This window comes from Candoia aspera, chromosome 4, assembly GCF_035149785.1.
Source record: "Candoia aspera isolate rCanAsp1 chromosome 4, rCanAsp1.hap2, whole genome shotgun sequence".
NCBI lineage: Eukaryota > Metazoa > Chordata > Lepidosauria > Squamata > Boidae > Candoia > Candoia aspera.
In genome coordinates, this window is record NC_086156.1 from 78,290,063 (window position 1) to 78,302,875 (window position 12,813).

At 40.9% G+C, this 12,813-nt stretch overlaps 1 protein-coding gene across 1 annotated transcript in view; it reads right to left on the reverse strand.

The window, feature by feature from the left end:
• Positions 1-816: 816 nt before the first annotated feature.
• Positions 817-12,813, reverse strand: part of LOC134496326 (keratin, type I cytoskeletal 9-like) — a 32,480-nt gene continuing 20,483 nt past the window's right edge. The window contains exons 8-15 of the mRNA XM_063302059.1: positions 9,802-10,431; positions 7,681-7,763; positions 6,610-6,766; positions 5,677-5,838; positions 5,196-5,321; positions 4,070-4,290; positions 2,461-2,486; positions 817-1,213 (exon numbers count right to left, since the gene is read on the reverse strand). Coding sequence (XP_063158129.1) covers positions 1,047-1,213; positions 2,461-2,486; positions 4,070-4,290; positions 5,196-5,321; positions 5,677-5,838; positions 6,610-6,766; positions 7,681-7,763; positions 9,802-10,431 — 1,572 coding nt within the window. The 3' untranslated portion in view covers positions 817-1,046. The remainder of the gene's footprint in view (positions 1,214-2,460; positions 2,487-4,069; positions 4,291-5,195; positions 5,322-5,676; positions 5,839-6,609; positions 6,767-7,680; positions 7,764-9,801; positions 10,432-12,813) is intronic.

Sequence of the window (12,813 nt, forward strand, 5' to 3'; positions counted from 1 at the left end):
TATTAAAAGAGAGGGATTAGGGGGATTTTGATTAAGCAGAAAGTGGGGCTATATACTTACATTTTTAGGTATTTGTTAGGTATGTTAACTTTTACTGGACCTTTGCTGATTAATGAGAGCTAAAGATTTAGAGATGTGTTTATAGAAGATGGGGTGAGTTGAGATATGGAATAAACATGTATTTGGTTGTATTTTAAGGGACAGTGATAGGTTGTTAATGTTGAATATACTTGCTGGGGATGAAGGGGGAAGTTTCTTATTCTTATTCTTTCCTTTTTGGGGGGGGATTTTTTTCCTGCATTTTTAAAATATTTTTTTCCTTTTCAGTGTATTTCTGTATTAGGATCTTATATTGGTTTTATCTGTTTGATATTGAAAAAAATTAAAAAGCACACTGCCTTTCTAGCAGATTCCTTGCAGAGGCACCTCTTAACTTCTCTGGAGCTTCCTGAATGAGCAGGTGGCTATGTCATGTGGTGTAGTCACATGGTCACTCCAGGAAGCATTAAGGATGGAGGAAGTTAAAGAAGGTGGAATAGCTTTCTTAGCTTGTTGTATGTTGTGTATGCAAGCACAATATTCACCTTCTCCACTGGATCTGGTGAATATGTCTTCAGATTTCTTTTAATCCTTAAAACTAACAATCTTGAATCTGAAAATTGAAGCAATGAAGCCAGTTTTTGAAGATCATAACTTTTTTGGGGGGGGTCTGCTTGCTGCTTTTCCAGACACAGTCTTCTATTCAACAAACATGCCTGTGTCAAACTCCAAAGAGGGCTGAATGCTTGTGGAGCAAGCAAGAAAGAGGCCAAGTCATTTTTATTTGCAAAATCAAGCCCAGAGGATTTTTATTATCTCAAGCAGTACAGAACGAGCATCTGCTGGGATGAGTCAGGCAAAGCTTGAAACGGAACGCGGTGAAGAAGGGAGCCAAGCCGAGGCATACGTGTGCAAAAGGAAGGATTTTGTGGCTGTGCTGGGTCTGCTCCACCTTTCTCTTCAAGGAAGAAAGCCCGTCCGACAGGTGCGTGCGCTTTTCAGGAGATTCAGAAGTTTCCAGAACGCACTTTGCTGGCAGTGATGGTAGTGCCGCCACTGCTGTAGCTGCCGCCGCCCCCCCCACTGCCGCCACTGCTGTAGCTGCCGCCGCCGCCGCCACCACCACTGCCGCCACTAGTGTAGGTGATAGTGGCGCTACCTCCTCCATAGGATACTGTTGCAAAGAGAGGAAGCTGATGTGAAATACAGGTAGTCCTCACTTAACAACCATTTGTTTAGTGACAGTTCGGAGTTATGACAGAGCTGAAAAAACTGACTTACGGCCAATCCTAACACTTAAAACCGTTTCAGCGTCCCTGCAGTCATGTGATCCCGATCTGGGCGCTTGGCAACCAGTTTGCATTTATGACCATCGCAGTGTCCTGTGGTCACATGATCACCATTTTCTACCTTCCCAGACAGCTTCTGGCAAGCAAAATCAATGGGGAACCGTGTGATTTGCTTAACGACCACATGGTTCGCATAAAGGCCACAGTGATTTGCTTAACAACCACTGCAAAAAGGTTGAAAATTGGGTTGGATTCGCTTAATGACCACTTCACTTAGCAAATGAAATTCCGGTCCCAATTGTGGTCGTTAAGCAAGGACTACCTGTAAAGCACATTGGAAGGCCTCTAGATCTCCCACATTGCAAGGAAAGTTGCCCGTAGCAATTCACATTCTTCATTCTTTGATATGTTTCTCATTCTCTAAACAGGCTATCTTAGTTCAGAAGGAACAATCTGCAACTGATAGCTAATAGTCCAATGGTGCAATCCTGTGTTTATGTCTGTGCCCTGAATTGTGCCTATACCTTTAACCAAGCTGAGTACCAACTAAGCACATTGTGCAAAGTCTTTGCCTGATTTGGTTAACAATGGTATATGAATAAAGCCATAGTAATCTATGGGGCTAGATAATTTTTATCATGTTCAGTACTTGTCTGCTAAATATGAAAGAGTTTGTGAGTACATTTCACAATACATCAGCAAGGAGGCTACGCAGTTTTCCTTGACGAGTTTTGCATTGCTCTGAATCCTTCATTTGAGAGCCTTTTAATGGAATTTTCTTGGCAAAATTTTTACAAGGTAGGTTGCCAGGTCTTTCCTTAACCCTCCCCATTTGCCCGGGCTTGGGATGGGCAAGATCAGAAATCATGGAGAGAGCTGGCTTATGGAATCACCAAGGGTCGAATATGACTGAATGGATAATTTGATTCGATTCGAACCCTTCATCCAACTGTTTCAGTAACTGGAAGAGGGTCCTGCACCTTGTGCAGAAACCAGTTTTGCTACTTGTAGTGCAAGTAGGTTCAATGCATCTTCCAAGGAAAGTTTCACCCAGACCATAGTCAGTGTGAAGCACTCCTTTGAACCTTTCCACCACCCTAATATTCATGACTTCAACTAAAGTTTTTCTTACCATCTTTTGGAGACCATCCTGGGAGTCTGTAAAGGGGGAAATAGAAGAAACGGGATGGTTAGTGGTGATGGGATAGAGCAAAGGCAGCCCTGGACTAACCATTAAGCAAAACAAGCATGTGCTTAGGGCACCAAGGGAAGGGGGGCACCACAGCTGTCATGCCATTAACTCTTTCACAGCCACACCTGACTTTAATTTTCAGCACTTTAATTAACACTTAATCAGTCTTGATGTCTTGTCAGTTAAGGAGGAGCACTGTTGTTGGGCTGTGTTTAGGGCATCAGTTGGCCTCAATCCGGCCCCAAGCAAAGGGCTTCTTTGTTCTAGGAACTTCTGACCTTAGGAATAGCTTTGAATTGCTGCTGAGGTTGCTGTCCTTGTAACCCCGCTAATCTTTGAGTTCTGTCACTCTAAGCAACGCAGCAAGAGGAGGGGATGTTTTTAGACTGTCTGTGTGCCTCTGAGTCAGAGCTGACTCCTGGTGACTGTCTGGATAGGTCTGTGTTGTTTTCTTGCTAACATTTTCAGAAGTGGTTTGCCCTTGCCTGCTTCCCAGGGCTGAGAGAGGGGGACTGGCCCAAGGTCACCCAGTCTTGTGCCTAAAGCAAGACTAGAACTCATGCCTCCCTGTTTCTAGCCTGGTGCCTTAAATTACTACACCAAACTGGCTTGTTTTTAGATTAGTATATCTATATTTTCAAAATTATTAACTGAAGCAGGATCTTCATCCTGTAGTCCTCAGCACTATTTGTCATGATTCTCTTGAATTAAATCCCTAATTGAATGAAACTTATTAAAATGCAAGGTCAACTGCATGCAGTCTCAATCAAAGTGAAAATCTGCTCTCAAAAAGTGGCTTTTGCCATATTTGACTGAAACACAGAATTCTACATAACAAAATAGATGGACCAAACCAGGTAGAGATTTTACACGTGGAACATTTTAAATTCCATTTTTACCCGGCTACTTGTATCCAAGGAACATGTGGAGTGAAGTAGCTAAGGGACAGACCATAAAATCTGTGTTCAAAAAGGTATTGGAATTCTCAATGCATATATAAATGACTACTTTTTTATTCTTGCAGAATAAAGATGAAAACTAAATCCTAGAACTTTTAGAGAATAAAGAAGTATATCTAAACTCTGGCACTCTATATTTCAGGAGGGCAGGCTGGCATTCTCTTTCGCTTATGGTCAAGATTTTCTGACTGATTTATATCTTTCATATATGCCAACTACTAAGGTCTTTCAGTTGATTGCAAGGAAAGTCTAAACATCTTTGGAAAGGAATCTATTGCCCAAATGATGTAAATTTTATGTGAATAAGCTATTCTGTAAAAAAAAATGTTTACCTCCCACAATCACTTGATCTTTTATAATTGTATGTATGATTGCATGTTAAATTTTCAATTTTACTTGGATAAATAATTGTCCAGAGTTCACTAACCTAGAAGGGAATTCAAGGAGGCATTTTGCTCAAGTGCATTTTTAGCGGCAGACTAAGACTATTGTTTCCATACTTAACCAAGAAACCCACAAGATGAGCTATTGAAAGCCTAAGAACACTTTTTGCCTTGCTAAGTTATTCTCATTGTGGGCCAGTTACATACTTTGAGTCTTGGCCCTCCAACAGGTTGCGGTAGGTGGCAATCTCCTGTTCCAGCCGTGTTTTGATATCCATGAGCATCTTGTATTCATGATTCTGGCGTTCCATGTCATTCCTCAGCTCAGCCAGCTGTTCTTCCACGCCTGTGATCAGGTTCTGGATTTGCGCTAGCTGAGCACAGTACCGGCCTTCTGTCTCTGCTAAACTGGTTTCCAAGCCAGCTTTCTGGTAAGGGAGAAAAATAAGAGGATCTAGCAACCAACACTGAACTGCAGAATCTAATCTCCATCATAAAGCAGCTTGATTCCAGCTTTAGGAAAGTGAAAAACACTCATCTCTACCAGTAGGGTTGTGAGTTGGGGAGGGATAGTACCATCTTGCCCTGTTGCAAATATTTCCATCTAACCAGTTAGTTAGTTAGTTAGTTAGTTATTTTCTATCCTGCCTTTATTATTTTTATAAACAACTCAAGGCAGCGAACATGCCTAATATTCCTTCCTCCTCCTCTTTTCCCCACAACAACAACCCTGTGAGGTAAGTTGGGCTGAGAGAGGGTGACTGGCCCAAGGTCATCCAGCCGGCTTTCATGCCTAAGGCAGGACTAGAACTCACAGTCTCCTGGTTTCTAGCCCGGTGCCTTAACCACTAGACCAAACTGGCAAGCTAGATGTTTTATTGGGCAAACTCCAGTAGGGCAATTCCTATATCTCTACCTGTTGAAGGAATTGCAATTTCACTGTTCCTCAAATACTCATTTTTCTGAACCTACCAATTTCTGTTTCTTTCAGTTTCCTGTTTTTTTTCTATTAGGATCATCCCATTTCTATGCTAGTTTGAGACTGTTGCTTTTAAAATTCACAGTAAAATTTATATGTGTTTTTTACCATATTTATCCTAACATTATTTGTTACATTATTTTCAGGAATATAAGTATTGTGTGCACATTTTCTTTGATATACACCATTTTAAATTTTGCATTGCAAAATTCAGAAAATTTGAATTTCAATGGATAGCTGAATTTTGATTTACTAAAACTGTTTGGAAATGAAAAATTAGAAAATACAAACTACAAAAAAAAATCCTTCCTAATCTGATGTATTTCCTTTCAAAGATTGGGCAAAGGAACATACCATGCTAAGCTGTGATTGCAACTCTATTTCCAAGCTCTGTATTGTACGTCTTAGTTCTGAAATCTCAGTCTTGCTTGTCTGTAGTTGTTCGGTGTGGGTGGCAACTTCACGATTCAGTTCTTCGGTCTGAGTGCAGGAAGAAGTAAAAACAAAATATGCTAAGTAATTCCTAATGGATCAAATATATGTAATTAGGGACATACGTAGACTTATAGCACAATCTGAACATGTTTGTACGGGGATTTAGAAATAATTTAATCCCTTACATGTGGCCATGGAAGCTGTAACCCAATATGTATTTGGAATAATATATAGAAGAGGATTATCTTGAATTTTCCCACTGCTTTTTTCTTGCAGAAAAAGGGAGAGGGAAGAATGAATTAATGTTTTGTGTTTTTTGATGGGTAGCACAAAGAACCTTCTGGATGGAAGCACCCAGGCTGTCATGAGAAGACAGACAATTTCTGGGAAGGCAGCATACCTTGGTAAAGAACCAGGCCTCAGCATCTCTGCGGTTCTTCTCAGCCAGATGTTCATACTGTTCTCGCATGTCGGCCAAAACTTTGGTGAGGTCAACTCCAGGTGCGGCGTCCATCTCAACGCTGACCTTTCCAGTCAGTTGAGTGCTGTATTCTTTCATTAACTTTGGGGGGGGGAATAGAGACAAACAATTAGTTTTCCCTCCACATAGTACCTCTTTTCAGCAGCAGCTGTGTCCCTGAAGACTTTAATGTTTAGAATAGTCTTCTGATGAGCAATAGTAATCAACATTTCGCAAGGTAAAGGCTGTTCTACACATTTTTGTTAGGCTTAAAGGCCAACTGGCATTTCTAGTAGCCATCAAGAGCTGGCTTTCCTACTTCCAGTTCTACAAAGAGGAAGTATTAATATTCCATTCCCTCTCCACACCTTTCCCAGTGAAGAAAATATCTTCTGAAGAGCAATGTCAGGCAGTCTGTACATTTATGTGGATGTTGGGTTCCCACAGCCCTCCCTGCAATCCACACTGGTGCTATATCTTACCATAAGATGGAGCCTGGTGCCATTTGGAAGAGGCACAACTTCTGTCTTTGTAAAGATGCCCAACCTTTAGCTCACTGCAGTATGTAGCCTCCCCACCTCAAGCTCTCGGTGTGATCCCCAGAATTCCTCCAAAATTGTAACCTTACTGACTGTATTGAATTAATTCAATTATTTTTAAAATATCGGTCAGATATCAGATTCTGGCCTGGGCCCACCCGTATTTTTGTCTTGGCCCCATCCAGTTTCTTCGAATGCAGCCATCAGCAATCTGTTGATCAACCTTTTTTATACAGAACTCATGAAAAGTAAGAGTCTACCTATGGATGTCCCAGTGATGGATAATTTTAAACTGAATTCTCAGTTCCCTGTCTTCCTTTTCCCCCTTACTCACCTCCTCATGATTCTTTTTGAGGTAGGCCAGATCTTCCTTCTTCTCTTCAATCTGCATTTCCATGTCAGATTTAAACAGAGTTAGTTCATCCAAGACTCTGCGCAGACCATTGATGTCACTCTCAACACCCTGGCGGAGATGCAGCTCATTCTCATACCTGCCGGCATTCAAGGAAAAAGTTCAAGAACTCCAAACAGGAAGAAAATACCTTGTAGCTAAGCACTCTTTCAAAAGTTTTTCTACCTATATGCATTGAGACATACAACTTTTCAAGCATTTTTCCTTTTTTCCTCCATTCCTTCACCTAGACTGTTTTTCTTTAGGGAGGCCAGGTATCTACTTTACAAAATACAGTCTTCTGTTTGAAGATCTATCCAGTCTGACTCCAGTTTAAAGATCAAGAAGGCTGTGAAATTGCTGATCAGCAGCTAGAACTTGGATAACATACTTAGCCGACACACAAATCACCCCCATCTGTCCCATTAAGATGAAATAGCTTCACCTACTATTTAAGTTACAATCAGTTTAACTAAATTTGCATCATACATATAACTCAGCATGTGCATGTTTTATGCAGATTACTATTTCTATTCTACTCTTTCCGCCTTATTTTTGATAGTGTATGAGAAGCTATCCTACTTTTATTCAGTTCGTATTTAAGCACAAGCTCAACCAAACTCATCAGCTGTATACTGTGTATCTTAGGTTTGAGGGGCAATGTTCTTTTCAAGGGCCCCAGCATGCTTGACTAGCCTGGACTCACATTCCCACGTTGCCCTCTTGCCTTGCTCCTGTTGCTGTGCTTTTTTCACATAGCTGGCAATGAGCAAGACTTTTCTCTCCTTTTCTTCCTATCCATCGTTGCTTGCTCATGGCCACCAGCCTGCTAGTATCTATTCCAGTCTTGGATAGGACTAAACTATGGGGCCTTAGTTGCATAGACCTGCATATACAGTTTTAGAGGAGCTCCAGTCCCCTCATATCTCAATTTTCCCATTATCCTTTTTCTTCCTTTCTTGACCTCAGAAAGAGTCCTTGGGGAACAGAAAACCAAATAGCAAAGGAACTTACTTCAGTCTGAAGTCATCAGCAGCCAGTCTAGCATTGTCAATCTCCAAAATAGCCCTAGCATTGTCAACTGTAGCATCATGAACCTACCAATGGGAGAGAGAAGACAGGAAAAAAACCATGAGTATAGGCAGGATTTTTAGTCCTTGAAGATGCTTTGGCTTAGTCATTAACACATTTGGAGGGCAATTTGCCTACACTTTCTCCTGTAATTGTCTAGTGTAGAAGGCATTGAGATGATCTCGGAGAAGGCATCCAGAAGCTGTTAGGACAGTAGAAGGTGTTGAAGCATGTGTTCAGCCATGATTCCCTGGGTTGTAAGAGGGAGGGAAGATCAAACACAGGCAGACTTGCAAGGCTGTTACTATTGTCTATCTCAATAAAGTATAGTTCTTGTCTTCCTGAGGAGTCAGTGTCATGATCTGGTCTACCTCATAGAGCTGACATCTAGGGTATTTCTGAGGAATATTAGTCAATCCATTTTTTTTCTTGGATAGTTTTTCTGCAAGTTTTGGGGTAGTATAATCTGCCTTTGCACTGCATTATGGGTTTGCCAAGGAATCACAGTCAGTCAGCCAGTGGAGGCTCTTTTTCCTCTGCCCCATCATCATTCCTATATGAAGTGTTTTGTAGCAACTGTCTGCCAACCTTTTCTTACAGGAGAGTTCTCTATACTATACCAGTATATTTAGGTGAGCAATAAATCAACCATGAATATTAAAATTAAAAAAAAATAGACAAGCATTCCTGGAATAATTTAGGTGGTGCTGGAGAACTGACTGGAATATTCCTTAGCATCACTTCCAGTCATACTGTTATACATATTGGGTAGGATTCTGCTCTTGGTAAGAAGTTAAGCAATCCTCCAAGTAACTGTGACATATATCGTTCTGAGATTACATGGCATTGTGGCTTAATTTAATGTAAATGTATTATCTGAATGTGTCCTTCCTGCCCAATATAGTCATCTCTTATAAACTTTTTAAAATTGATATTTTACATGCAGCATGTTACATACTTATGCTAGACATTAAGTATGGTTTTGGTGCAAGAAGTAGCACCAGTTGTTGACTTTTGGAGAAATGGGATCCAGTTTGGGGCAAATCTGAATTGCTACCAAACAACAAATATTGATGATATTAATACAGTGCTCTAGTTTAATCATTGGTCCTTCTTAACATGTATTATTTTAAAAGCCTAGGGAAATTACAGAAAAGCAATACAAAATGATTAATTTATTACTTAAAAGATGCTTAATGAGGATTAAAGAATACTGTAGTAGGCAATGGCTGTAGTATGCACAAGGTTTCAAGTCTGGTTCTAACATCTCCAAGAATAGTCTTGTCCAAAGCCCTGAAAATCCACTGCCATTTTATCATCTATCTATCTATCTATCTATCTATCTATCTATCTATCTATCTATCTATCTATCTATCATCTATCTATCTATCGACTCAATGAAGCAAAGGTTAGATACATTATAAGGCAGCTTCTCACATAACGTGATTGTGAGAATATACCAAGAGATATGTGGCTTCACCCATTTATGTTAATTAGCCAGTGACTGCAGGTTACCTCCTATGCTGACATGCATGTGTGAATGAGCCACCAAGCCAGCAGAGTTTTCATTCCAACTTGCTTTTTATTCCATTACAGCCTATGTTCACAGACACAGCTGCATTTCATCAAGAACAGTATTTTTGTATTAGCTTGGTTTTAATTTCAGCCACTTTTAAGTTTCTATTGCTAAAACTTTGTTAGATTTAATTCCACTATTTGTTAGATTTAATTCCAACACACACACACACACACACACACACACAAATTCTGATTATATATATTTTGGTCTCTGCTTGATCTAATTTTTAGAAAGTCCACAATTTGAAATTAGACAACATCTGATTATCCATATACCACAGATTAGATAATCTAGTGTCTGATATTTTGGACTCAAGGTTCCATCTTCTCCAGCCATGAGAGTTATAGTCCAGAATATGAGAATAACCATAGTGGCACTTTAGAATAATGGATAGAAGCACCAATGAGGAGGAGGAGGAGGTTGTTGTTGTAATTTCCAAACACTATCTCTCAACATCAATGTAATTCCTTTTTTCAGGATCCTACCTTGTCACAGAGGTCTGCAATTATCTTGTAGTAATGGCTGTAGTCCTTGGCTGAGCTGGTGGGTGCCTGCCTTTGATGCCAGTCTCGGATCTTGATCTCTAACTCGGTATTTGCCTCCTCTAGAGCTCGCACCTTATCCAAGTAATTTGCCAAGCGGTCATTGAGATTTTGCATGGTGATCTTCTCATTTCCAGTAAGAAGGCCTCCGTCACCACCACCACCACCACCACCACCAAGCGCAAAGTCAAAACCACCACCATAGCCCCCACCATAGCCCCCACCATAGCCCCCACCATAGCCCCCACCATAGCCCCCACCAACTCCACCACCAAAGCAGCTTCCATAGCCAGTGCCACCACCAGAAACATATCCAACACCACAGCCACCTCCTAAGCCACTTCCATATCCATAACCGCCTCCATATCCTGACCCAGAAGACACAAACTTAGCTGAAGAGGCGGATATACGGCCTCCAGCTCCCCCATGGACACTGGATGGTCCAAGGCGGACAGAAGCAACACGGCCAGAGCCGCCGCCACCGCCGCCCCCATAAGCAGAAGAGGAACTTTGGTAATAGTATGAAGTCATCGTGAAGGAAAGTTCAGGTGCAAGACTGTTACTCGGCTTGGTTTAGCGTGAAAAAGCTAGCATTTGCAGGGCTGCCTGGTTCCATTTATAGTCCTACAAGGAGTGCTCTGTTCCATTACCCAAAGCATATTCTGCCAAGACACACCCGGATGGGAGAGGCTTAGTGAAATAATCCACTTGCTTTGAAATGTAACGGCTCCAACTCGGGCGGGCTGTATGTTTGTGTACTTCTAAAGCCAGCAAGGTGAAAGTTTTCATCCAGCAGAGCCTGATTATTATTATTTTTTTCTCCCGATGCTGGAGCACTGTTCTGGTGATTACATTCTCCTTTCCTTTAAACATTTGAACAAAGTCAGAGTGGGGGAATGGGCTCCTCAACTCTTTTCTTCATTAGCTAAAAAGCTATAGGCAAATGAGGGGCAGTGCCCTAAACAGAAAAACAAGGGTTTCTTTTCTGTCAAAGGATCTTCTTTCGCTTAATTCTATCTTCTTCCTACCACAATATTAAGGAATTAGTTAATTGAGCAATCACATGTCCATATTGCCATTCCTTCCCCTCAGGATTCACCCATTGCTTTTTTCACCCAGAACTGCCAGGCACAGCCCGCTAGGGGTGTCCTGAGCAAAGAAGCCCCACTGCAAAGATTGAGAACAGGTCAGGCCAGCAATCCATCACTGACCATCCCACCTTCTTGTTCCTTTCATTTCCTCTGTATTTGTCTGTTCTCTCCAGGGTATGTGAAAATGACAAATTGGAGTTGACGTGTTAAAAAAAAAGTGAATATTTGTGTGAAACAGCTACATTTTAAAACCTGAGGGGAGTGGGGGAAGCAAAATATAAGAGTGTGGATCCAGTTAGGGTTCTCACACCTTTTGACTTTCTCTTCTACATTCTCCTTGCTAACAATACATCGGATATTTCTTCTATGGTGAGTGTATGAAGATCCTTGTCCACGTATGGACTGAAATGAAAGGACTCAAGGAACCTAGAAAGAAGCTTTTACCAACATGGGCTATTGATCCAGCTAAACAGTGGCTAACGGCCCCTCTCCACCAGGATCCTCTACACATGCTCTACTGCTGTGTCATGTTCTCCACAAAAATGCTTTAAAGAACTCCCCTTGCTATATCTTTTCCATCTCTGCCCTGTTCTTGTCTGCCTTTCATTTCATTTATAAGTCCTTCAGATGCCATTTAGGAACAAGGTGTCAGGCAGGCTGCCTAGATTTGCTGTCCCACTAAGAGGACCTGTCATTCTTGAACCCTAATCTTAATCTCCCTTATACCCCCACAAACAAGCATTCCTAAACTCTCATACGTACACAAACACACAGAGCAACACACACAGGAAGACTTCAACTCCAATTCTGGGAGTTGAAGTCCACACATCTTCAAGTTGCCATGGTTGAGAAACACTGCTATAGATAAGAACCTAAGATGTATAAAAAATCTAAAATGTGGAGATGCTGTAAAGAGCATTGTACAGTATCTCTATAGATTTTATACCTCTGATGCAAAACACGGAGGGAGATTTGTTATGTATGTAGGCATCCACAGAACATGCACTACACAGTACAGTATATTCTTGGGAATGTTCCTGTTTATATTGTATTTCAAAGTCTGGATTGCCTTTCTCTCAAGCCCTATGCTCTTTGGGGCTTGAATGTTCTTGCATTTTCCCACAAGGATAAACTAACATTACTCCTTAATCCAGGAATCTAGGAAATACAGGAATTCATACCTGTAGTTATTCCCATATCCAAACCAAGAAGTTCATATAGATGGGCCCTGCTGATAGAGGGAATAAAGTGCACATCCAACATTGATGCTGTCCCCCATAAAGGGGTCTGAAATGAGAAAGCTTTTGGAGATCAGCTGTTGCACTGGTTGGAATAAAATGTTCCTTTGGGTGTGTAAAAAAGTAAAAGGCTTCAATCCTAGGCAGACCTACCTAAAAATAATGGTGAATTAAATAAATAAAAATTATTTGGCTGAATGCTAGCCTTTGAGAAATTTCCTTTAAACATGACTTTGGCCACGTGCTGAGTATTTTTCCTTCCTCCCTGAAAGATTGATCAGGAACTTTGCAACTTTCAGATTTTGAGGTATCCAACTGTGCTTTACCCCCCCCCCCGCCCCATTTTAATTATTAGTTATTAATTAAACTTTGAAATTAATGTTAATATTGGACAGGGTTTTTTAAAGTATTTAATTGTTTTCTCTTGTGACAATAAATTATCTTACTTAGGGATGTGTTTTTCAGTGTAGTTTGCATAGAGAGGGTGACAAAACTTAGGGAGTTTTCCTATTAGTCAAGAGCTGTATATGCTGACAGAGCTATGTTTCTTAATAAGAGAAGTGAAGATTGAATTGGACATATGCTGTTCCACTGAGCCAAAGGAAAAGATGGAAGTGCTGGGTCCT